Here is a 27,110-nt window from a genome sequence, read left to right on the forward strand (position 1 = left end):
CTTCTGGGAAGGCTTTCCACAAGTGTTAGGAGTGTGTTTTTGGGAATGTTTGACCGTTCTTCCAGAAGCACATTTGTGAGGTCAGACACTGATGTTGGACAAGAAGGCCTGGTTCACAGTCTCCACTCTAATTCATCCCAAAGGGGTTCTATCGGGTTGAGCTCAGGACTCTGTACAGGCCAGTCAAGTTTTTCCACACCAAACTCATTCATCCTTTATGGACCTGCTTTGTGCACTGGTGCGCAGTCATGTAAAAGTTGGGAGCATGAAGTTGTCCAAAATCTCTTGGTGCTGAAGCTTTAAGAGTTCCTTTCACCAAACTTTACACTTGGCACAATGCAGTCAGACAAGTACTGTTCTCCTGGTAATCGCCAAACCCTGCTCTGTCATTTTACGTGGCCTACCACTTCATGGCTGAGTTGCTGTCTGGCATGTGCCCAAGCCCCGGGCCCTGACAATGGCCACGAGAGCTGGCAGGAAGGCAGGGCCAAAACACCCAGTGTAAATGAACACCCAGTTTGAAGGCACCATGGAGAGAGCCGCAACGGTGGAGGGGGCGGAACGCAAAGCCCAAGCTCCCCGGACGGACGCGAGTCATGGGAGTGATTGCGGGAGGAGAAGGATGAGGACGTTGGTGCCGGCTACGAGAGGCACAAGAAGAAGGAGCAAGTCCCGAGCTGCACTGCCCAGGCCCCGCCCCCTTTTACGCAGCAAGGCCGTTTCACTACACCTCACGTTCGACCCAGAGAGAGAGAGAGGGACGGGCAGCAGCAGCAGCAGCAAATGACTCAAGAGCTGAAAAGCTTGATGAAGAGAAGGACTGAAAATTAATTAAAATGTTATAATCCCACTGACAGTTGACTGTGGAATAATTAGTAGTGAGGAAATTTCACGACTGGACTTGCTGCACAGGTGGCGTCCGATCACGGCACCACGTTGGAATTCACTGAGCTCCTGAGAGCGACCCATTCTTTCACTAATGTCTGTAGAAGCAGTCTGCAGGCCTAGGGGCTCGGCTTTATACACCTGTGGCCATGGAAGTGATTGGAACACCTGAATTCAATGATTTGGATGGGTGAGTGAATATGCCTGGCAACGGAGTGTATCTTTCTCACGCGTGAGGTTTCACATGTCACATATTGTTTTCATAGATGCTTTGCTCTGTTGGGAACAACTGCCAAAATCATCGGGTGATAGAAGGAATAATCCTGTTTTCACTGTTTACTTACCACCTGCTTCAGTCAGCTTTATAGAACACATTTTCAGATATTTTATTCTGAAAATTTACGATAAGCTTGAATACTTTTTTGTCAGTTTATAATTTTCAATAAAATACTAGCAGGAAATAGTTTTGTTTTTACTTATATTTGAAGGACAATTGAAAATGTATTGTTCTGAATAAAATTACTTTTTGTAAAAAGATGTAAAGACTTTTTTTTTGTCATATAGATTTTTCACAGGGTTAAATATTTTGTTACCCACTATATTTGCTGCTTTGCTATTTAACTGAGTTCCATTAGTGGATTGGCTCACTCTGTGAGTCATGGGTCTAAAGTTGTGTCAGCACCTTAGAAAAAGTTCCAGGAGATATTCAACAAACACACCAAATGAGCAATTCTTAATTCACTGTTCTGAATCAGCAAATGAAGAGTGCAGAAAAAGATTATTTTTTTCCTTGTGGTCTTTCTCTTCTGCCTTTTTGTTTACTAATTCTTATCATTTGCAACAACAGGCCATGCCAGCCATCCTTGAAGTTAGAGTAGAGACTTTATGTCCTCACTAACTTACTGTAGGCTGTTGTTAAATCAAATGCTCTTATAGTCACATATAGTACTGTGACATCTTATGCCTGCTTATAACATGTTTACTGTTTATTTTAAAAACTGCTTAGTATTTGGTTTTGGCACACACACACACACACACACACACACACACATACACACACACACACACACATATATATATGGCTCCACTTGTTTGCTTTGAACCTTACTCATTTCTAACACTCAGCATCAATGTGATTGTGGTTGGAATGCTAGAGAAAAGCAGAAGTTAGCATGCTGCATGTTCACATACACAAGGAATGAGTAAGTGACCCTCATGCTGATGAGTAATACCGTAGATCACATGAATCTGGTTATTTTACATCATGGTTATTATTAATATTAAGTCTATATATACATTAGCACATGATCCCAACTGTTAGAGAACACCACATAAGAATAATAAGGACACATTTAGTGAATAAACTCAAAAAAGGCTGCACTATTGAAATCAATTAGGAAAATTAAAAACATAAATATTAAAAACTCAAAGTTTAAAGTTTAACCGTTTAAACAAACTGTCTACATAAAACTATTTGTAGCATCGCACTAGATTATTTCACAATTGCCAAATGAGCTGCTTTTCTCCAGTTCTTCTTCATGAACACCAGAGGGCAACTTTTGACTACTTCATTGTTCAGTGAAGTGTTGCCAGACTATGATAGTGTTTGGGGGGGGGGGGGGGGGGGGGGGCAGGGGGGGGGGGGGGGGGGGGGGGGGGGGGGTGTGCTTTAGCAAATGGACCAAATTTGGGCTTATACATTGTGATTTTAGCACATTGTCAAAAAGTACACACAATAAATAAACTGTTTTTCTAAACAATGCAGCAGGGATTTAAACAGGGCTCCCTCCCCACATGAATTCCATTATCAACTAAAGGCCATTGCATTACCCCTAGACATTCTCAATCTCATAGGCAAGGCTATCTAGTTCTCTTGGCATTACTCGGTTCAGTGTTCTGTATAATTTTATTGTAATGATGGTCAGTTTCTTTGTCCAGGTGCTTCTCCAGATGATGTTTTATAAAGAGTCTAAAAACAACAACAAAAGATTGATTCTTCAAACCAACATGAAAGACTGACAGTGGTATCTAACGACAAATGGTCAAATTTTCAATGGCAGGACATTAGTGGCTAATTTATCCTGCTGTTTATTGTTCATGCTGCTGTTTCTCCCTCTGCCACTTCTTCAGGAGCTTCCACGTGGAGATTTGGGACAGTGAGCAAACCATCAAATTAAGAAAGAAAAACTGCAGCTAGTCAGGCAAGTACTCCTGCACTTGTTTGACATTGTTTCTCTGTGGTATTATTCTGAGCTACATCACGGAGGTAAATCAGCCCTGAACATGTGATTGTTTCTCATGCTTTAGCACAGCAGGACATAGCTGAGCAGTTAAAAACATCAACCTAAAGACTTAACCCAGCCAATTCTGAAGCAGTATCCATATGCACCCTTTTTCATTACCTTACTCAGTTTGAGGCAGAGGTGATTCTGTTCATCAGTGAGTGGATTTACATGGACTTAATAATCTAATCATAATTGGATTTTTGCAGTTATCTGATTATTTAATTGGTCATGTAAACAGCACATTCTGGACAATGGTCTAGAAATCTAATTAAGAAATCCAATAAAGAGAGCTGGATAAGCAAGCAACATTTAAAGCAGTGCCAGCTAGTTGGTAACAAAACAGTTGAAATCAACTGCATGCATGAAGAGGGATTTAAATATTTATTTTCAAATTATTTATCTTCATAATTTCAGATAAAGAAAATAAAACCTACATGATGTTTCAGTTTTATATTATGTTCATCTCTTTACATTTTAGTTGGTTGCAAAGCAGAAATCTGATTACTGTTTGATTTATGAACAAGAGTAGAGACAAGGTACAACCTTAGCAGTCCAACATTCACAATGAACAAGTCTGATTTAATGCTGAGGACATAGACATAACTCTCACTCCGAAAGTACAAAGACCGAATGGCCCGGAGTAGCGGCCTGGGCACTCCATACTCCTGGAAGAACTTCTACAGGATATCTCTGAGAACACGGTCACAAGCCTTCTCCAAGTCTACAAAACACACTGAGATGACGAACTCCCATGCCACCTCTACAATCTGCATGAGGATGAAATGCTGGTGCATTGTTCCACAGCCAGGATGGAATCTGCATTGTTCCTCTTGAATCCAAGGCTTGACTGTCGGTTGGAGTCGCCTTTACAGCACCTTGGTATAAACTTTCCCAGGGAAGCTGAGAAGTGTGAGGCCCCAGTAATTGGCATACACTCTTTTCTTCCCCTTTAGAAAATAGGGACCACTACCCAGTCCAAGGGTATTGTTCAAAACGTCCCTATGACATTGCAGAGGTGAGTCAGCCATGACAGTCCCACAACTCAGTGACCTCCACCAGGAAGGCATGTCTCTTTAAAAAAAAAAAAAAAAATATATATATATATATATATATATATATATATATATATATATATATATATATATATATATTTTTTTTTTTTTTTTTTTTTTTTTTTTTTTTTTAAAGCACCACTGATTTTTTTCTGTTTGTATTTGAAGCAATGTATTAAGGCCCTTGTTCATGCCCTGGGGCAAGTATTTTTTTTAACAAAATTAACAAAATTAAGTCTGACTTACTACACTAAATGCTTTTTTCACCCCAATAAGACCAAAAAAGATAACTGTTAGATTGCAGTCTAAATGAATGAACATGTTCTCAAAGCAGATGAGCACATTTTCAAACTTACATTCTGATTTTGGAATATGGCCTCATTTTAGATGCTTGCTCACTATATTTGATGTTGCTTCTTCTCTAGCTACAAAATAAATCCCTGCAACATGATTTAGTCTTTGGATTTGCACATATGAACACCATTCCATTAAATGCCATCCAGTGAAAAGTATAGATCTATTTTTTTTTTTAATAGTTATTTACCTCATATTTCTTTAACATTTGTATTAGTCTTATGCAGAGATATGGTTCTGTATAGTAACTTTAAGTGGCTGTTGGGTTTGATGTCATCACTTGTGTCTGTCTGCAGTTTTGAACTGACAAGAGGAGGGCGCTGTTTCTCTGTGCTGAAAAACTGGATAATTGGCACATGCATTTGTCCACATTGTAATAAAAATAATATAAATAATAACAGTAACAAGCAGTTTAAGAAGTGTGCATTTAATGTATGTAAGTTTCATTTATTTATAGACTGCACATAAGTCAAATTAAAAGTAAAATAAAACATACAGGGATTACTTTTATATTTGGCATTTGTAAGAGTACCAAGAGATATGTTAATGAGTAATATTGATGAGCAAATGATATGATGTTATATTATAATTCCACCATATCCTCTTTACCCTGACAGTGTCATAACAACCAGTCTCCACACCTCAAAAACTGTTCTGACCACTCCGTTGAACAAAAAGAACCCCTCAGATAAGCCGTGAGATATACTGAATAGTAAAGCTATGATTTAGTCCCACTGGACAAATCGGTTCACAGATGAAAATGATTATATACGTTTGCCTTTTTTACATTTTCTTAGTGAAATGTGAAGAAATGTGGAGGAAATACACGCTGGATATGAGAGCTGTTATACAAGATTTATACCAGAGTGTTTTCAGCTCTGTAGACAACAGGCTCTTCAGTAAATCATACAAGTATGTTCATATGTTGATATTTTGGGTTTAAAAGTCTTTTTTATTAAAAAAATTATGGCTTGTATGTAAAAACTAATCATATTTCTCTCTCTTTCTCTCTCTCTCTCGCTCGCTCACTCACTGGGCTGTGGTTTCCCATTGGATTGTTGGTGCACTCTTAGTTGATATCAATGGTGATGGTCTCAGTGAGGCTTCCTCAAAGTCTATGAGATGATACAAAACATTGTTTTAAAGTGGATCACACACACACACACACACACACACACACACATTCAGTTCGTAATGAATACATAAATTCTTTTGGCTAACCAACATACACAATTGTACAATTATTAGATAGTAGACCACAGTTAGTTCAGATGTCTCACTGTGAAGCATTGTATGAGTGTCAACATTTAATAATAATGACACTTGAAATGAATGTCTATAAGCTTAACCTTCACAAGGTAAGTCTTCATTTGGTAGTGCTCTCAGTAGTGTCAGGTCTGTGCTATATTTTCCATTACAAATTTACAGGGTCAGGTTACAAATGAACAGTAAACAGAGTGTTTACTTTCACATTCCCTAAAACTTTATTTAGATTTGCTTGTAATAACAGGGTAACAAGACTTGAATGTTCGGACCTCACTGGGACGTTGACATAGTCATGAACACTGGCTGAGTCGTCATCAGGAGACGGGACTCTGAAGCCTGCCTTCTGCTGAACAGAGAGTTAGAGAACAGGTCAGGAATTAAGCTCAGCATTTTAGCCAATGGCAACAGGACATGGATTGTACTGAGGTTATACCTTAAATACTGCAGTAAAGCTGTCTTTTGTCAAAACACGGCCAAAGAAAAAGAACCCGTGAGGTGGAGAATAGTGAGTTGCATGGCTTTTCATTGAATGTTTACGAGGACATTGCTAAACATCAGATAGTAGTAGCAGTTTTTAAATCTAGAGTATTTTAAAATGTGTCACACATATAAAATGTGTAGCTACTTCAAGTCTTTTGGCTAAATAATTTAGCATTTCTTCATGAATATGTTCTCAGTATTGACACAATGAATGATAGCTTTGATAACTTTTATAGGTAGGCCACTAGCATGAGGTCAGCTATTTTACTTCAGGGAATACTACTACTACTACTAATATTACTTCTTCCTCAGCTCTGAGGGAGGTTCTCCTTGCCACCATCGCCCCTGGCTTGCTCAGCTGGAGGCTTTTACATTCATGTGTAATAGTGTAATAGTGTTATTTAAAATTAGTGAATAATCTTTGCCATTTCCAGTGGACAGTGAAAGAATGACAAGTTGATAAATCATTCACTTCATCTTAAAATCCTAAAATCTGCATCATTACTTGCTTTCAAGTTTCCATTCTTTAAAATGTAGTTGGATTTTGGTGTAATTATTATATAAAAATACATTAATATCTGGAACTCACCGTCATGTTCACATAGTCGTGAGTACTGGATGAGTGGTCATCAGGAGGCGGGACTCTGAGACCTGCCTTCTGCGAAACAGTCAGGAATTAGTCATTAGTCATTAGCCAATGGCAACAGGACATGAACTGTATTGATCTTCCACTTTTAATATTGCAGTAAAGCCTGGCACCTTTTTGCAAAACTCAGATAAACAGGCCAAAAACTGATGCGAATCTAATCCTTGAGGTGGATTGAAGTGAGCTGGTGGCTTACTTCCCTTCTTCTAATGTTTATAAGCACATTACTAGCTTGCTGGAAGTTTGAGTTGGTTGTATAATTTTTTATTAATCTGCCATGCCTTAAGTCCTTGACAAGCCAACGTTTTATTAGACTCTTCTATAACCTCAGAATACCTCCATTAGTTTGCAGTGAAGTCTCTGTCGTTAATGTATAATAAGCTTTTGTTAATAATACTAAGTTAATAATAAGCTTTTGTATGCAATAAACCTGGGTTTTAAGGTTAAATTAACGCATAGCTAGGTCTCTCAAGCTTTTTGGCTGAACAGTTTATAACTGTTTACATTTTGCCACTAGCCTGAGATCAGCTATTTTTATATGCAATGTGAATGAACTATTGTTAGTCCATATTAGTGTCATGATTGGCTAAAAATCCACCATGCATCAAGAATAAAATTGTGGTATAATCGCAAAAACCCTCAGGATTAATAATTAATCCTTACAATTTCCAGTGACCAGTGAAAGAATTATGAGTAGATAAATCATTCGCTTCATCTTAAAGTACCCAATATCTGTGTCAATACTTGCTTTCAAGTTTCTCAGGTCTATGAAATGTGCTGGGATTTGCTGTAATAAAGATGTAATAAGTGTTTTTTGCTTGCAATTCACTTCTTTATTGGCATAGTTATAAATGCTACAAAACTCAAGGATTGTTGGAACTCACAGTGATATTCTCATAGTCATGAGCGCTGGATGAGTCGCCATCAGGAGGCGGCGCTCTAAGGCCAACTTTCTGCAAGAACACAGAGTTAGAGAACTGATCAGGAAAGGGACATTTTTAACCTCTATTGCACTGAGGCTTCACCTTATGTCCTCCAGTTATTTGGTCAAAGCACAGACAAATTAGCCCAAAACAGAGAAACTCATCCACTAAAGTACTTTTCTTTATGTAGTAGGCTTTAATTGTAGTCGTGCTAAACCAGAGCTATTTTTCTTCATGCAGTGTAAAAAAATCTCAAACTGACACAAAATCAATTTATTATACATCAAAATTTATAAAAAATAGCAAGAATGGAAAAAAAAGTAGACTATAAATGCAATAAAACACTCAGGGTCAATGATAATTTTTTATTTATTATAGGAGCATTGACTTATAAGCTGCACTTATATTTTCAAGGATTCAAGGATTCAAGGAGATTTTATTGTCATTCGCATCACATGGTACATGAGGTGGAACGAAATTAAGATCTCATGGTCCAGTTTACACCCAAGAGCTGTTATTAAAATAGATAAATAAATAGAAAGTACACAAGAGAGGGAGAGTAGGAGAGTAGGAAGTTAGCAGCAATATGAAGTCCAGAGTGCAAGTTTGCTATAGCAGCATGATATTGACTTAGAGCAGTGGATAAAGTGTCTAGATAAAGTGTCTCAGTGCGGTTTAAAGTGACAGTGCCTGTAACATTACTTGTTCTTGTAAGTGTCAGTTGGAATTTAGGAGCCTTACAGCTTCTGGTATGAAGTTGTTTCTGAGTCTGGTTGTTTTGCACTTGATGCTCCGCAGCCTCCTGCCTGAGGGGAGCGGGACAAAAAGTGCATGTGCTGGGTGGGTGGGATCCTTCCTGATGCACGTAGCCCTTTTCCTGCATCTGGAGGTGTAAGTGTCTGTGGTGCTGGGGAGGCTGACTCCAACAATCCTCTGTGCAGCCTTCACCACCCTCTGCAGAGCTTTCCTATCTGCAGCAGAGCAGCTTCCATGCCACACGTTGATGCTGGAGCACACGACGCTCTCCACCACACATCTGTAGAAGGAGGTGAGGACTGCCCTCCCGAGTCCAGCTCGTCTCAGCCTCCTGAGGAAGTAGAGCCGCTGATGTGCCTTCCTGACCAGAGTGGAAGTGTTGTTGCTCCAGGTGAGGTTGCTGCTCAGGTGCACACCCAAGTACCTGTAGCTGTCGACCACTTCCACCTCAGAACCTCCAATGTGCAGAGGGAGGTGGTCATGATGGCCCCTTCTGAAGTCCACAATCATCTCCTTCATCTTCTTTACGTTGATGCAGAGGTTGTTTTCTCTGCACCAACCCTCCAGGTGTTCCACCTCCTGCCTGTAGTTGGACTCATCTCTGTCTGTGATGCATCCAACCACTGCTGTGTCGTCCGCAAACTTCACAATATGACAGCCTGGATGGATAGGTGAGCAGTCATATGTAAGCAGTGTAAACAGGAGGGGGCTCAACACACAGCCCTGAGGGGAGCCAGTGCTGAGGATTATGGTGGGGGAGGAGATGTTGTGGATCCTCACAGACTGCGGCCTGTTGGTCAGGAAGTCTAGGACCCAGTTGCACATGGAAGAGCTCAGTCCAAGTGAGGAGAGTTTTGTTATCAGGGTCTGAGGAATCATGGTGTTGAAAGCAGATGTGAAGTCCACAAAGAGCATACGAACATAGGAATCCTTCTGCTCCAGGTGGGTGAGGGCAGTGTGGACCACAGAGGAGATGGCATCCTCTGTGGATCGATTCCTCCTGTACGCATACTGGTGTGGATCCACAGTGACGTTGATGGTGGCTTTGATGTGGGTCTGAACCAGTCTTTCAAAGCACTTTGTTACGATCGGCGTGAGGGCCACTGGCCGGTAGTCATTTAGACCCGTCACTGCAGAGCTCTTGGGGACCGGGATGATGGTGGCAGTCTTCATGCAAGAGGGGACTGCTGCCTGGATGAGGGAGGCGTTAAAGATGTCCGCCAGGACGTCCGAGAGCTGGTCGGCGCAGTCTCTTAGCACCCTTCCGGGGATGTTGTCCGGGCCAGCAGCTTTCCGGGGGTTGATCCTCCTCAGCGTCCTCCTTACTTCTGCTGGTGTCACGCTGAGGGGCTCCTCTCCTGGTGAGTGTGTGTTTGGTGCTGGGGGGGGTGTCAGGATTCTCAAAGCGGGCGTAGAACTTGTTGAGGGCCTCAGGCAGGGATGGGTCTTTGGAGCTTTGTGCAACGTTGGATCTGTAGTCCGTGATGCACTTGATGCCCCTCCACATACTCTGTGGATCCTGGGAGGAAAAGTGTCCCTGGATTTTCAGAGCATATGCTGCTTTTGCCCTCTTGACTCCAACAGTCAGCTCTCTTCTTGCCCTCCTGAGTTCACCTGAGTCCCCAGACCTGAAGGCAGCATCCCTGGCTTTCAGCAGAGAACGCACCTCTGCGTTCAGCCAGGGCTTCTGGTTCGGGTAGCAAGTCACAGTCTTGGTGGTGGTGACATCCTCCGAGCACTTGCTGATGTACCCGAGAACAGCAGATGTGTACTCCTCCAGGTCCAGCTCCCCCTCACACTCAGCAGCCTCCCTGAAGACCTGCCAGTCTGTGCAGCCGAAGCAGTCCTGCAGCACAGCGTCGCCGTCACTGGGCCACACAGTGATGGTCTTCTGTGTGGGTTTGGAGCGACGCAGTGGGGGGTGGTATGCAGGGGCCAGCATGATTGAGATGTGGTCGGAGAGCCCGAGGTGGGGACGGGGGAAGGCTCTGTACGCGTCCCTCACGTTGGTGTAAACACGGTCCAGCGTGTTATTACCTCGCGTTGGGATGTTGACGTGTTGGTAAAACCTCGGCAGGGTGTTCTTCAGTTCTACGTGGTTAAAATCCCCCGCTACCACGTAGAACGCCTCCGGATGCTTGTTCTGAAGCGAGCTGATGTTGTCATAAAGCTCCTTCAGCGCGTTGTTAGCATTAGCATCCGGTGCTATGTAAACAGCAATCAAAAACACCGCCGAATACACACGAGGCAGATAGTGAGGCCGACACTTCACAGTCAGCTGTTCTGTCGCCTCGGAGCAGTGGCTGTTTACCAACACGCAGTTTGTGCACCAACCTTTGTTTATGTAGACGCACAAGCCGCCCCCCCGGGCTTTTCTGGATAGCCGGTTGCGGTCCGCTCGGAAGAGCTGCCGGCCGGCGAGCTGGAAGGCTGAGTCCGGCATGGTGTGGTTCAGCCAGGTTTCCGTGAGACAAATCACAGCACAGTTCCTCATCTCCTCAGAAACATTCATCCTCAGCCGCAGCAGGTCCAGCTTGTTATCCAGAGAGCGGACGTTAGACAGGAAAAGCGACGGAATTGGGGGTCGGTTAGCATTAGCCTTTAGCCTAGCTAGCACGCCCGCGCGTTTCCCCCTCTTCTGCCGTCTGCTGCACCGCCTCCTCCTGCTCTTTGTCTGCGGCGCTCTGCTCCCCCACGCCGGCACTCGTAGGAGCTTCAGCCTGCCCAGCGTAGCTCTGATATTATTGTCTCTTTTTGCTGTTTTTCTGGCCAAACCGTCCTTAATCCTCAAAAGTTCGGTTCTGCTATAACTCACACGCGTGGGGCGTGTGAAGTTGGGCTCAGAACCGACGTAAAAACAGCTCAAAACAGGGTGTACGCTCGGAGCGTGAGAAGCCGCTGCGCTACTGCGCGCCGCCATCTTGGATTTTATTGTATTACATTGAATGGCACAGAGTTCTGTGTTCAAATCTTCCTTTTCTCTCAGTATCTACAGTGACTCTGTGTTTCTAACAGTACCTGAGCTCAGGACCGTCTTTCTCTCTAACCTACTGGTAACTAGCAAAGAAGCTTTCTCTAGATTGACAAAGCACTTCTTGTAAGTCGCTCTGGATAAGAGCAACTGCTAAATGCTGTAAATGTACATGTAAATGATTGATCTCTACAATTTCCAGCAGTGCCACTGTAAAAGAATGATTAGTACATATCTTAGAATAAAGTACTTAGATCTGTGTAATTACTTACTTTAAAGTTTCTTGAATTCTCGAAAATGCTGGAATGTGTTATAACAGTGTTAAAAGACAAATGTTTAGGACTCACTGTCATAGTCTCATAGTCTTGAACACTGGACGAGTCATCATTAGGAGGTGGGGCACTGAGGCCTGTGTTCTGCAGAATAGAGTCAGAGAACAGGTTAGGAATGAGTCATTTCAACAGGAGGGTTAATGGACCCACCACTGACTGACTGATATCAACAATTCTGTAGGAGCTCACCAGATAGTCTGATGCATTCATATTTCTGGTTTTCCTCTTCTTTCTGCCCTCACAAACAATAGAATGTTTTTTTTAGATAATGTTAACAGCTATATTTAACATAATTATCCTTGCATAATTATTCTTACCTTCTCCAGAAAAATACAGCAAGAAAAATAGCAACTCCACAAATTCCAACTCCAGCAACTCCATACAGAATCACTGAATAGCCTGATAAAAACAACAATGTTCTAACAAACGCATTCACAACCAGTTGCATAAAGTTTCAAAACACAATCAATGAATGATTTAAATAATTAAACACTAATCATGTGAAAAAAAACTGGAACAAATACAAATACATGTAGTTGTGCACCTCACCATTTAAACTGACTGGCACTGGAGCTGATTTCAGAGATCCATGTTCATTCTGAGCCTCGCAGTAGTAAGATCCACTCTGTAGAGGACTGTAACTGTGTCCAGATCCTACAGGTGAGGTTCCACCTTCTTTAAACCAGGTGTAGTTCTGCACAGGTGGGTTTCCATCACTGCTGCAGGTCAGATTCACTGAAAAGCCCACCAGTGTGTGTGCAGAGGAGCTGATGGACATTGAAACATTCTTTGGAGGATCTACAGCAGACAAGAGATGAAAAAAAAAATAATATTTGTGTTTCCTGACATGATCTTAATACAGCTGAAATTATCTTAATACTTCAACATGAACTCACATAAAACATTAATCTTCACAACAGTGGATTTTCTCTCTCCACGATCATTCTGACTCTGGCATATGTATTCTCCGCTGTCCTCAGGTCTGATGTTGGGAATCCTGTAGGTTTTTCCTCCTCTTACTCGTGTTGATCCCTTAAACCAGTTGTAGTTCTTCACAGGTGGGTTTCCATCACTGCTGCAGGTCAGATTCACTGAACTGCCCTCCACTGTTTCACCAGAGGGTCTGATGGACACTGAGACCCTCTTTGGAGGATCTGAAACAGACAAAATAAAAATGATTGTGATCTTTGTGATTTCTGGGCTTCCTCAAATCATCTAATATAGCATAAAACAATCACAAGAAGCTTACAAAGAACATTAATCTTCACAGCAGTGGATCTTCTCTCTCCATGATCATTCCGACTCTGGCATGTGTATTCTCCACTGTCCTCAGATCTGATGTTGGGAATGCTGTAGGTTTTTCCTTCTCCTACTGATGTTGATCCTTTAAACCAGGTGTAGATCTTCACAGGTGGGTTTCCATCACTGCTGCAGGTCAGAGTCACTGAACTGCCCTCCACTGTTTCACCAGAGGGTCTGATGGACACTGAGACCCTCTTTGGAGGATCTGAAACAGACAAAATAAAAATGATTATGATCTTTGTGATTTCTGGGCTTCCTCAAATCATCTAATACAGCATAAAACAATCACAAGAAGCTTACAAAGAACATTAATCTTCACAGCAGTGGATCTTCTCTCTCCATGATCATTCCGACTCTGGCATGTGTATTCTCCACTGTCCTCAGATCTGATGTTGGGAATGCTGTAGGTTTTTCCTTCTCCTACTGATGTTGATCCTTTAAACCAGGTGTAGATCTTCACAGGTGGGTTTCCATCACTGCTGCAGGTCAGAGTCACTGAACTGCCCTCCACTGTTTCACCAGAGGGTCTGATGGACACTGAGACCCTCTTCGGAGGATCTAAAGATTGGGACATTTTTTGTTTTTGCTTTTTACGTAGACATTTATTGGCATGTTTGCTGTTGTTTGCAGCAAATAGCAGAAATGGGAACTTCACTCACTTGCGACTCAAATCAGACATGCAATTAACTTGTGACTTGAGTCTTGCATATTTAACTCACTTGAGTACGTGCACTGACTTCTAAGTCAAGATGGACTCGAGACTTAAAAGTTGAAAAATTTCAGGAAGATAAAAAAGGCATGAACAAAATGAACTGAATTAGAAATATTTTTTTTTATGCAGCAACAAATCAAAACATCATATAATTAGTCTTATGTGAGTGATTTTACCTTTCAGTTTCACTAAGGTTCCATGGGTAGTTGGAGTTTGAGGGCATTGCCTTATGCACATTGTAGCAAATTTACTTTTAATTTACTATTTTGTGCAAATTGTTACTTTGGCAACTGCTATGATGCAAATGTTTTATTCCTCTCTTTGACACTATTTGTTTTCGTGAACAAATTTTTGCAATAACAACGCCAAGTTGTTGTGTTGACACACAGCCTGGAGACAGAAGTCAGATAAGGGAAACAGCAGTAACTAGTTTGCAGCTTGTAGCAGCATCAGGTTAAGCACAGTTTCAAATGTACAGGCCTTTATAGCAAAACATTCAGTCAGAAAGACAGAATGAAGCACATGAACAAATGTTGCATTCAAAAGAAAAAGGCAACAGCTAGTTTTGTAACATGGAGCGAGGAGGCAGATGCACGTGCTGAGATAAGCGAGATTTATTATGGGCAAATCCAGGGTTACGGTCAAGAGGGTCCAGGGTCAATGAGATAGAACAATAGTTAGACATTATGACAAACAATAAACAGGTTCAAACGGTCCAAACAACACATCAACAAATCAAACAACAAAGATCTGCACAGACAAGGGGTAAACACAGGGCTTAAACGCACATGGAAAACGAGGGACAGGGAAAACAGGTGGAGACAATCAGGGGTATAGTCATGAAATGGGGCTAAACCAAAACATGAACACATGGACAGGACTGGGAGGGGCCAATCGTGGCAAGTTTAGCTTTAGTCAGCTTATCTTGCAAAAGTCTTAATAAGTTACAAATCACATTCCTTTAAAACATATTCCTTTTTCAGCTGGATTAGCTATTGTGCTAGCACACTTATAAAATACAGTCTAATCAACTATTTTAAGTTAAGCACAATTCATATTTCTTGGGTGTAGAGCTTCAGTTCTGCTCTTCAGTCTAAAAGTTTTTGTTTTTTTCTGTAAAGACAGGCTTTTTAGTTGCAGCTGTATCAAACAATAATAAGGCTGAAAATTTCTTCTAAATACTTGAGACTGAAATGAAGCAACTGTGCACATCTCTGGCATGTAGTAAAACATATGAGTTAAACTCACATCTGACTCTGAGGCTGTGAGCAGTAGAGCGGAGGTGTTGAGATCCTCCTACAGCACAGCTATAACTGCCTGCATCCTCACTGCTGACCGTCTGCAGGTGGAGCTGGTTGTTCTTGATGGTCTTTGTGGTTAAAGGACGTCCATTTTTGTACCAGATGAATGTTGGGTCAGTCAGACTGCAGGTGGTCTTACATGTCAGATCTGCTGTTTCTCCCTCGGTCACTTCTTCAGGAGCTTCTACATGGAGCTCTAAGACGATAAGAGGACCATCAAATCGGGATAGAGAAGCTGCTGCTGGTTTCTAAAATTATGTTCTATTCTTATTGTTTCATTATTGTCAGATCCAGTGCTGTGGAACCTGCTTATCTTGCAAACAAAACAAGGTAAATCTCTAAAATGAATGAATATTTTTAACGTTTAAATTTGATATAAAGCAGTATAAACAAATCAAAGCACATGGTAATGAGGTAGATAATGATTACTGAGATGATAGTCTGTCTCATAGATGGAAAAATCTATCTTACCTGTAACTCTGAGACTTACTCCAGGTTTATCTACCCATTTTTCCTTGTCTACATATGTTATGATTCTGAAGTAGTACGTTCGTTCATCCTTCTTCATCACATCACTCAGTTTGAAGGAGAAGTGTTTCTGTTCATCAGTGAAAAACTCGACTCTGCCTGAGTAATCTGGGTCTTTAGACAGGTCCAGCTTCTGGGCTGGGTCTATAACCCAAAAAGTCTCCTTCACTGTGAGATTTTCTGGGTGAGTAAAAGTTCCGTTCATAAACACTGTGGATCCTTTTAAAGCACAGATTTCCTGTTGGTTGAACTTCACACTCCACTCTGTTCCAAAAGCTCCTGAAAAATATGATGCATGAAAGAGCTGATTACAGAGACTGGAGCCCATAAGAATAGCTTCACTTCTCTCCTCTCCAACTCCAACTGCTCTAGTGAGGATATTTTACAGTAGGATCTGACAACTCACCCACAATCATGAGCAGGAAGATCAGAAGAGCCATTCTGAGAGATGTCATCACATCAATGCCTGCAATATCAACTGAATGGATAAGTAAATCCTGGGCAGCACTTGAAACATATATGTATATATATATATATATATATATATATATATATATATATATATATATATATATATATATATATATATATATATATTCTCCCATCGACCCACCACCGACGGGAGGGGCAGTAGTAGGGGTTCGGTGCTTTGTGGATCGGGCAGTGTCTGAAGGCGTGGGCCTTGGCGTTCTGATCCTCAGTTGCTGAAACTGGCTTTTGGAACTTGGAACGTTACCTCACTGGCGGGGAAGGAGCCTGAGTTGGTGCGCGGGGTTGAGAGATACCTGCTAGATATAGTCGGGCTCACCTAAACACACAGCTTGGGCTCTGGGTCCAATCTCCTTTAGAGGGGCTGGACTTTATTCTTTTCTGGAGTTGCCCAAGGCAGAGAGGTGCCAAGGTGTGGGCTTTCTCATAGCCCCTCGACTCTGCGCCTCTATGTTGGGGTTTTCTCTGGTGGATGAGAGGGTAGCTTCCCTACGCCTTCGGGTTGGGGAATGGGTTCTGACTGTCTGTGCTTATGCACCGAACAGCAGTTCAGAGTACCCAGCCTTCTTAGAGTTCTTGGGAAGGGTGCTTGAAAGTGCTCCTCCTGGAGACTCTATTGTCCTACTGGGGGATTTCAACGCTCACGTGGGCAATGACAGTGAGACCTGGAGGGGTGTGATTGGGAGGAATGGCCTCTCTGATCTGAACCTGAGTGGTGTTCAGTTTTTGGACTTCTGTGCAAACCACATTTGTCCATCACGAACACCATGTTTGAACACAAGGATGTCCATAAGTGCACATGGCACCAGGACATCCTAGGCCACAGTTCAATGATTGACTTTGTAGTTGTGTCATCGGATTTGCGGTCATGTGTTTTGGACACTCGGGTAAAGAGAGGAGCTGAGCTGTCAACTGATCAATCTGACAGGTTCTTCTACCAGACGTTCCCAGCAAACCCTCACTATATGTTTGGGTTTGCCTGGTCTGACTGGCATCTTCCCTCACCACCTGATCCAACTCACCACCATCACAACTCCATCAGAACTTTGACCAGATATCGGGGGAGGTGAGGGACATTGACTCAGAATGGGCCATGTTCCGCTCCTCCATTGTTGAAGCGGCTGACTGTAGTTGTGGTCGCAAGGTAGTTGGTGCCTGTCGGGGAGGTAATCCTCGAACCCGGTGATGGACACCCCAGGTGAGAGATGCCGTCAAGCTGAAGAAGGAGTCCTACCGAGCATGGTTGGCCTGTAGGACACCAGAGGCAGCAGACAGGTATCGACAGGCCAAGCGATCTGTGGCTTCAGTCGTCACCAAGGCAAAAACCCGTGTGTGGGAGGAGTTTGGTGAGGCCTTGGAAAGTGACTTTAAGTTGCCTCTGAAAAGATTCTGGCAAACCGTCAGATGACTCAGAAGGGGGAAGCAGTATGCCACTAGCACTGTATACAGTGGAGATGGTGTGCTGCTGATTTCGACTGAAGATGTCATTGGGCAGTGGAAGGAATACTTTGAGGACCTTCTCAATCCCACCGTATTCTGGAGGGTGCATGGGAGTTTGCCCAACCAGTCCACAGGTGATTTGTTGTTTTTGGAGAAGGCATTCGACTGTGTTCCCCGGGGTATCCTGTGGGAGGTGCTTCAGGAGTACAGGGTACACGGCTCTTTGCTACGAGCCATCCAGGTCCTGTTCAAGCAAAGCAGGAGTTTGGTTCGCATGGCCGGCAGTAAGTCAGACTCGTTCCCATTGAGAGTTGGACTCCGTCAGGGCTGCCCTTTGTCACCGATTCTATTCATAATTTTTATGGATAGAATTTCTAGGCGCAGTCAGGGGATGGAGGGTGTCCAGTTTGGTGACCTCAGGGTCACATCGCTGCTGTTTGCCAATGATGTGGTCCTATTGGGGACATCAGGCCATGAACTTCAGCTTTTGCTGGATCGGTTTGCAACCGAGTGTGAAGCGGCTGGGATGAGAATCAGTACCTCTAAATCCGAGACCATGGTGGCAGAAAAGGGTGGAGAGCTCTCTCTGAGTCGGGGATAAGCTCTTGCCTCAAGTGGAGTTTAAGTATCTCGGGGTCTTGTTCACGAGTGATGGTACAAGGGAGCGGGAGATTGACAGGCGGATTGGTGCTGGGTCAGCAGTGATGTGGGCTCTTTACCAGTCTGTTGTGGTAAAGAAAGAGCTGAACCATAAGGCAAGGCTCTCGATTTAACGGTCAATCTATGTTCCCACCCTCACCTATGATCATGAGCTTTGGGTAATGACTGAAAGAATGAGATCGCGAATACAAGCGGCTGAAATGAGTTTCTTCCATACGGTGTCTGGACTCTCCCTTAGAGATAGGGTGAGAAGTTTGGTCACCAGCGGGGGGCTCGGAGTAGAGCCGCTGCTTCTCCATGTCGAGAGGAGTCAGGTGGTTCGGGCATCTTGTTAGGATGCCTCCTGGACGCCTCCCTTGGGAGGTGTCACAGGCAAGTCCACTTGGGAGGAGACCCTCGGGGAAGACCCAGGACATGCTGGCATGTTTATATTGCCCAGCTGGCCTGGGAGCGCCTCAGAATCCCCCCCGGGGAGCTAGTGGAAGTGGCTGAGGAAAGGGAGGTCTGGGCGTCATTGCATAGGATGCTGCCCCCGCAACCCGAACCCCGGAAAAAACGGAAGATAATGGATGGATGAATGGATAGATTAATATATATATATATATATATATATATATATATATATATATATATATATATATATATATATGTGTGTGTGTTTTAAAAAACAACATTATCTGTTCAGTAATTAAACACATCACCAATATCCAAATGGTAAATTATGAGAGCAGAGATCAAAGTGTTAAACTGGATACAATTTGCATGTTTAACTTTAAGCTGCTCACTAAAATGCCCAGGTTCATTAAAATCTTAATTTCCTGTTGACCCTCTATAGCAATAACTAAGCTCCAGTTTATCTTAGTGAGGTCTCGAGCTGCTTACTGAAAGTTTTCAGCAGCAGCCGTGATGTGTGATGTAATAAGTGTTCATCCATCCTCTTTCTTTTAAAAGGTTGATTCACTTATACAGAGTAGGTGCATAGTGTTTGTTACTGGAATCATGCTTGCTAACAGTTTGCCATGCTGCAGTTGTGTCAGGATTGGCCCCTACCAGTCCTCCATTTGATTTTGTTTGTTTGTCTAGTCTTGTCCATGTGCTTCCTTGTTTTGATTCTTCCCTGTTCTGCGCCCTTGATTGTTCTCACCTGTGTCTTGTTTACCCTCATTGTTCTTATATTTAATCCCTGTGTTTCCCCTTGATAGTTACTAGTCTTTGTATGGTGTTGTTTTTTCTGGCCTCTGTTGTGTGTCTAGTCTGTGTTCCTTTACGTAATGTCTGTCCCTTGATCTCTCTGTGCTGGCTCTCTGACCCTGGAATGTTTAGACCCTGATTATGAATTTGCCCCTAATAAATCTTGCTTCTCTCAGCGTATGCATTCGCCTCATCATCCCTCCTCTGCATTACAAGTTAACACAGCAGGTACGCAAGTCCACTGCTTTAACGAGGTTGAATGAGGTGCAGTCCCATGTAAATGCACATATGATATTTTAGTCTTGTGTAAATCTGAATTTAAGAGTAAAATAACAGATGCAGACACATCTCTTAGCTTGCATAATAAACCTTAGCTAATTGTGCTTCATTTTTGTTCAATTTCATCTACTGTTAAAACATATTTACATGAGACAGGCTCACATGCCTTTAGTTTTTATTTTCAGACAGCTGGCATATTTTTGATTATCATTCAAATATTGACAAAAATCAAACCTCTTAATTGAAGTAAAAAATCTAAATTGGCATCTTCAACTCTTTAGCTACTTTCTTTTAGTCATTTTCTGATTCGTACATGAAAATCCACCAGTCTAGAAAGGGTTACAAAACCACTGCTAAGGCTCTGGGATAATGAGTACCATTATGCACAAATGGAGAAAAGTTTGAATAGTGGTGAGCACTGTCAGGAGTGGTCGGCCTACCAAAATTTTACCAAGAGCACATCAATGACTCATCCAGGAGGTCAGAAAAGTCCCCCAATGAATATCTAAAGTGCTTCAGGCCTCATTTCCCTCAGTTAAGGTCAATATACATGATTCCACAATAAGAAAGACACTGGGCAAAAATGGCTATCATTGGACAAATGCAAGGTACAAACCACTGCTGACCAAAATGAACACAAAAGGCTCATCTCACAATTAACAAAAAACATCTAAATATCCCCAAGATGTTTGGGATAGTATTCTGTGGACTGATGAGTCAATGGTAAAGCTTTTTGGAAGATATAGGTGGTAAAGCTAACACCACACTATAAGAACATCATCATATCAGTCAAACATGGTGATGGTAGTGTGATGGTCTGAGGCTGCTTGGCTTCTGCACAAGTTGGATGAATTGTCATAAGTAATGGAAGCTTGAATCTTGTTCTCTAATAGAAAATCCTGAGGGAGAATGCCCATCAGGTTGTGCCCTAAAGCTTGAGTGCAGCAGGACAATGATCGGAAATGCACAAGCAAGTCTATCTCCAAATAGTTCAAAAGAAAGAAAATTAAGGCTGAGTAAAAGTCCTGACTTAAATTCCATGGAGATGCTGTGGCAAGACTGGGCAGTTATTTTATATTTAAAATTAGTTGGATGATCTGAAACATTTAAATGTGACAGACACACACACACACAAAAAAGATAAAAATACTTTTTCATAGCACTACTTAAAAAGCTTGAAAAAGTAAAAAGTCATATGGTCAAGAATGTGTGTTGTACACCAACAGAACATTAAACAGACCAGTCTAGTGGTTCTTTTGTGCCTTAGGGGCCTTTTGCTGGTAAGATCTGTGGTTGCTTGTTTCCTTCCTCTGAAGTGTCACTACAAATACATCATACATCTCTGCACTCAACAAGACAATTCCTTGTATGTTGAAGTAAAGTGAATCCGATTAAGTTATTTTGACTGAACTCGTTCATCACATGGTTGTAACTCACACTGAAGCCTCAGAGAAGCAATATGTCATGCATTCTGTGAAGGAGCGGGACTTCATCTCCCAGAGTGCTAGGGGAGACCACGTGATTGATCACGTGATAGGGGACTCAGCCTTTGAAATCTCCAAACCCCAAGATTCTCAGACAGGTCACGTGGTTTCCCCATGCACCTATCAGCGCTCTCAGTCACCGGATTATTGAACTCTTCACCTGATGCTCATCCCCTGCTAATATTTAAGCAGGGATTCAGGTTGAAAACTTCGCGAAGTATTGCTTAGATAATCACTGAGCGTTCTCTGATTCTGCTATTCTGTATATTTTGTGTATTGAACCTTGGACGTATTTTCCCGTGTATGATTTGTGTTTTTGCCCCTTGGATACTGTTGCCCTGTTTCGGATGGTTTCTTGTTATCGATTACTGGACTGGATATTATACTGTGAGTTGTGTTTTTCCCTTTGGACTGAGTGGAAGATTAAAGTCACCGCACTTTATCTGCGAGCGTCTGCCAATCTGTCTGACCGTCACACAATATTATTTTCACTGGAACATGTCGTTTGAATGCACAGGCCAAAAACAAAAGGTAGCATAACAGAGTACCATGTTATGCACATAATGAAAATGAAGTGCTTGCCTGTAGCATTAAAGGTCAGCCTAGCAATACTTACCTAAGGAAAATGCAAATGTTGTATAAGACTCTGCAAATGCTTGTTAATGGATCAGGACATACCTAAAAATGTCCTGACTGTAAGTAATTTGCACTTAAAAGCATTTACTAGTACTGAATACATGCTTCCAGAAATTCTGTAACTGTTTTTTATGAATCTACTGGTGAATGAAAACGTTTTAATATAAAGAAATGATCTTACCGTGAATTAACGAAGCTCATCACCAGCATCTACATGAGAAATGGTGAGAACACAGGCAGCACTGACCTACTGCTTTAGGTGTGGCTAACGCTTGACTTTAAGCTCTCATACTCAATAAAAATCCCCAGGCTCATGATCATGCTCTTTCCTCCTACAGGAAGCATGTGCCCTTCTTAGCTGTAGCAAGAATTGAGCTTCACTTGAAACTTCTGCTAAATTATAATTAGCTATCAGTGAAACTATGATGTCTTTTTTATTTTCCTGTTTAATATTTGTTCTTGGTAATGTGTTCCATAGAGACCACTGACTGTTCAATGATGCAAGACTTTACCCAGGTCCTCCTCTTCTCCTGCTGCTGTATGAAGCAGTAATGATCACTGGTGTGTTTATCAGAGCTGATCTACAGTGTTACCCAGGTGATAGAATAAACATCATCAGATCATCTGAAGAACAGAGTGACTGATCTGGATCTGCTTTCTGAAAAGTCATCAGCAGGTCATGTTGACTTTTCTTTTGAACAATGATGACTTTCTAATTCTACTCTAATTAAGGTGTGACTGACCCTGTTTTTCGTGAGCTTCTGCTCTGTAGAGTTTTGCTGTTAAAAGCAGCAGCAGTGTTAAAATACAGTATACATATGGCTTATGTACATGCATTTAACATAAAAAAACAGGTATTGACTATATATTTAATAGTGCTTTGAGAGAAGGTCTTTGTAGTATAATTTAAAACCACTGATCCAATTAATCAAGGCCTTTAGGACTCCTTGAGCATCTCAACATTTGAGCAATAAAACTAAACAAAACTGGCAGAAGACCTCCAGGAACAGGGTTGGCTACCTCTGCTCTAGTTCACAGCCTTTGTTACTGAAAATATATAATTTTTATTCTGCATAATGAGACCTACCTGTTAAAGAAATTCTTAAATATTTCCAGCAAATCATAGATACACATATTGCAGGAGCAGGACTACCTTTCCTACTAATGTACAACAATATTTGTTGTTGTTTTTTGTTGTTTGCTTTTTGTGTGTGTGTATTTCACACATTGGTTCACAATGTCCTCTCTAAACATTACTACACATCAGAAATCGGTGTAAGCACTTAACATTCAGCCTACCATTTCTTGACCTGACGCTGTCTATTGTTCACCCCAGAGGCCTAAAGACAAATGTACCCTCAACAACAAAAAGTGGGGTGGTAGAGCAGGTACCCAGGTTAGGGTAGCAAGGCTAACCAAGGATACCACCACCCAGCCTACTATTCAAAAACGTTGCATTGAAAAACAAGCTTGATAAACTGAGATTCAGGGTCACATCACATCTCCAAACCAGGAACTGCTGTTTTTATTTTTATTGATATCTGGATTCATAGCAGCCCACCAGATTCAGCTATCATGCTTGGGGCTGCATCACTTGAATAAAAGGGTGGCAGGCTAGGTGTGTGTTTGTGAACAACCAACTGTGTTCCAACACAGCTTTTGTTGAACACTTCTGATCTCCTGACCTGGAGTTCATGGTGATAAGATGGCGATAAGCAGACCTTATTATCATTCTTTAGGAATTTACTGTGGTCATTGTCATGGTTGTTTGGCATTGTCATTGCAAATCTGGAAACTGAAGAACTTACAAGCTGCCAGAGTCAAGCTGATGGTTGCAAAATATAAGTACAGCACTCAAATTGCAGCCCACTTCAACACCAACTCGTCCAGTTGCATCTGGCAAAGGATCCAAGTAATCATTGACTATAGACACCTTCCTCCCTGAATTGAACACTTTCTATGCCCACTTTAAGATCACTCCTCAGGCTCAGCTAACCACCATTACTCTTACCCCCTCAACAGTGGAGTCAACACTCATATTGGCTACAGATGATGTGAGAATAGTACTAGCTAGTAGTACTAACTACTGTTAGCAAAACCAAAGAGATAATTGTTGGCTTCAGGAGAGGGGGAACAGTGCATGCACCACTTTGCATCGAGGTGATGGTGGTGGAAAAGATGAGCAGCTTCAAGTTTCTCAGTGTCCACATAGCTGATAATCTCACCTGGTCACTCAACACATCATATATTGGGAAAAAGGCCCTGCAATGCCTTCACTTCCCTCCAACCAACTTCTACAGGTCCACTGTGGAGAGCTTTCTGACCAGATGCATCATGACCTAGTTGCCAGCACCACTGCTGCTGAATGTAAGGCCCTGGAGAGGGTGGTAAAACTGCCCAGCACATCACCGCAGCTGCTCTCCCACCCATAGATCTCTCAGGAAAGCTAGCAACATTCCCTCTGACCCCAATCCATGTTTAAGCCACTGCCATCTGGGAAAAGGTACCAGAACAACCAAACCAGATCCAGTAGATTCAAGAACAGTTACTACCTGCGAGCTGTAAAACTGGTCCCACCAGCAACACCAACCAGAACATGCATACACATAATATGGACTGTTACTGACCTAAACCCTGATACCACCAGTTTACTCAGCATATCTAAACACTGAGCTCCACCAGCTCATGGCACATTGCACTTTTAATTGGAATTCTGTAAATTTGAACATTAAGCTCTAAACTCTCTATACTTTAATGTTTATGCTGTAAGCCATGTGCTTGAACATTAAGCTGGTAATGTTCATTTATCTGCACTGCACCCTTGATGTACAAAATAAATGTGATGCTGCATTTACACTGTGTTTACATTGCCTACTATATTTGCACACTTGACCTGGTCTATCTCAACATGCTGTACACTTCCAATTCAACACCTAAGCTGTACTCATTCTACATATGACTACATATTTAATTCCTGATATAGTTTGCACTTTAAATCTATCTCTGCCTCTGGAATTGCACATATTCTGTTGCACTTTTACTGTCTATGCATCTTTTGTCTTTGTGGTTTTGACTATTGTCTTGGCACTATTGTTCTTAAATTTTCTGTCACTGCACCAAAGAAGTAGTTTTTCATGTACTTTGATCTTGAGCCTGTGAGTCTTACCCTGACAGCCTTTGTTTTCCTTCTCCTTTTGCCTTCACTTTTCTTTCCAGTGGTGTAGCGAGTTGATGCTGGAATTATTTTGTGATAGTACTATCCATCTTGAGGCTTGTCTCAGTCCATTGTCTTTCTCTTTTCCCCTTTTTCAGCAGTCATCCTACTCGCCCCAATCCTTATTAGCATGTGATTGGGTTTGCTTTTCATCTATATTTTTGTGCCTGCTCTCCTTTTCCCATAGTTTCAGTTGGTAGCACTCTTGGTATATTTTGGACCCTTATACCAAGGGCTGAAAGTTCAAAGCCACCTAGATGATTTACCATTTTACAAATTTTTGTGAGGAAACAACCTACAATGTACTTACATCTGTGGGAAGGCATCATTATCCAGAATAACTTGTGGTCTACTGACATTATAGAGATAACTAATATAGCATTAGGATTCTTATTCCAGGACTCTTGGAACTTCTGTCAAAGCAGAGAATAAAAACAAGGGGTGTTGAGTGGAGGGCAGCAGTGTTACCCACTACACTGTTACAAATGTTGGCTGAAGACAAGCTGTATGTGGCAATATGTAATGGTGGGACAGAACCGCTCCTACTCCTGTTTCCGACGCATCTACTTCTACTATGAATGGTTGTTCGGGATCTGGATGGACCAACACAGGGGCATTAGTAAATGCATCCTTTTCAAAAGTTTTCAAAAAGCGCTCTTTGCTTGGTCAGTCCAGTGGATCTTTTTAGGGTTTCAATTTAACAATGAGGTAAGGGGTGCAGCAATGGTACTGAAGTTCCTGATGAAATGACAGTTAAAATTTGAATAACATAAACATCTGCAATTCTTTCACTGACTTGGGCTGTGGCCAATCCAACACAGCTTCTACCTTGTGATCATCCATGATGATTCCTTGTTGACTTATGACATACCCTAAAAATTACACTGACTGAAGATATAGCTCACACTTCTCACCTTTCAGAAACAGATTATTGTCCAAAAGTTTCTTTAATACTTCTTGGACGTGGCGTACATGAACATCGAATGATGGGCAGTATACAAAGATATCATCTAAGTATGCAATGACAAATTTCCCTAACATGTCCCTGAGGACATCTTTGATGAAGGCCTGGAAGACAGAGGGGGCGACAGAGACCCCAAAGGGCATCACCACATACTTGGTGGGAACACTCACCACATTAGCATGTGGAGAGAACTCCACATGCTGTTCAGGGGTTGGCGCCTTGCTTTGATGTGGTCTCTGCTGACATTCAGGAAGCTGATGCCCAGCTATCCCACAGTAGAAGCACAGATGAAGTGTCAATCGGTGCCATCTCTCCTCCTGGAGAAGCTATCATCTTTACTAGCCAGTTCATTGAGTACATCAGTGTTGAGCCCTTGTCTGAACATGACAAGTGTTTTCAGTGGTGACAAATCTGGACTGCAGGCAGGTCAGTTCAGCACCTGGAGACTTTTAATATGGAGTAATGCTGCCGTAATACGTGCAGAATTCCGTTTGATATTGTCTTGCTGAAATAACCAAGGCCTTCCCTGAAAAAGACCTCAACTTGACTGCAGCATATGTTGTCAGCATTAATGGCCCTTTCACAGAAGTGCACGTCACTCATGCCATGTGCACTAATGCACCCCATACCATTGTGAAAATGGGCTTTTGAACTGTGCAACTGTGCGCTGATAACAAGCTGAATGGGCTTTAGCCTGGAGGACACAGTCTCTATGATTTCTAAAAAGAATTTCAAATGTTGATTCTTCGGACCACAGGACACTTTTCCACTTCGCCTCAGTCCATTTTAAATGAGCTTGGGCCCAGAGAAGGTGGCAGCATTTCTGGATCCTGTTTAAATTTGGTTTCTTCTTTGCATTTTAAAATTTTAACTAGCATTTGTGGATGCATTGATGAACTGTGTTCACAGGCAGTGGTTTTCAGAAGTGTTGCTGAGCCCATTCAGTGATTCCCACTACAA

At 42.1% G+C, this 27,110-nt stretch overlaps 1 protein-coding gene across 1 annotated transcript; it reads right to left on the reverse strand.

The window, feature by feature from the left end:
• Window positions 1-13,038: 13,038 nt before the first annotated feature.
• On the reverse strand, window positions 13,039-22,163 carry LOC119264695 (B-cell receptor CD22-like). The gene is made up of 6 exons (XM_037543325.1): window positions 22,154-22,163; window positions 16,200-16,259; window positions 15,737-16,072; window positions 15,213-15,461; window positions 13,324-13,457; window positions 13,039-13,104 (listed from the first exon to the last, which is right to left on the reverse strand). The coding sequence occupies exons 2-6, from the start codon at window positions 16,246-16,248 to the stop codon at window positions 13,039-13,041; spliced, it is 834 nt and encodes a 277-aa protein (XP_037399222.1). The 5' UTR covers window positions 16,249-16,259; window positions 22,154-22,163.
• Window positions 22,164-27,110: the final 4,947 nt, after the last annotated feature.

Source organism: Pygocentrus nattereri, chromosome 12 (assembly GCF_015220715.1).
Source record: "Pygocentrus nattereri isolate fPygNat1 chromosome 12, fPygNat1.pri, whole genome shotgun sequence".
In the NCBI taxonomy this organism is placed as follows: Eukaryota; Metazoa; Chordata; class Actinopteri; order Characiformes; family Serrasalmidae; genus Pygocentrus; species Pygocentrus nattereri.

What these genes read in the sequence shown, in the direction of transcription:
- LOC119264695 (XM_037543325.1), bottom strand. Translation starts at nt 16,248, where the DNA reads ATGACATCTCTCAGAATGGCTCTTCTGATCTTCCTGCTCATGATTGTG. An exon ending in CTTCCTGCTCATGATTGTGG is followed by an intron (nt 16,073 to 16,199) that starts GTGAGTTGTCAG and finishes CATATTTTTCAG; the next exon opens with GAGCTTTTGGAACAGAGTGG. An exon ending in GGTTTAAAGGATCAACATCA is followed by an intron (nt 13,105 to 13,323) that starts GTAGGAGAAGGA and finishes TGTCTGTTTCAG; the next exon opens with ATCCTCCAAAGAGGGTCTCA.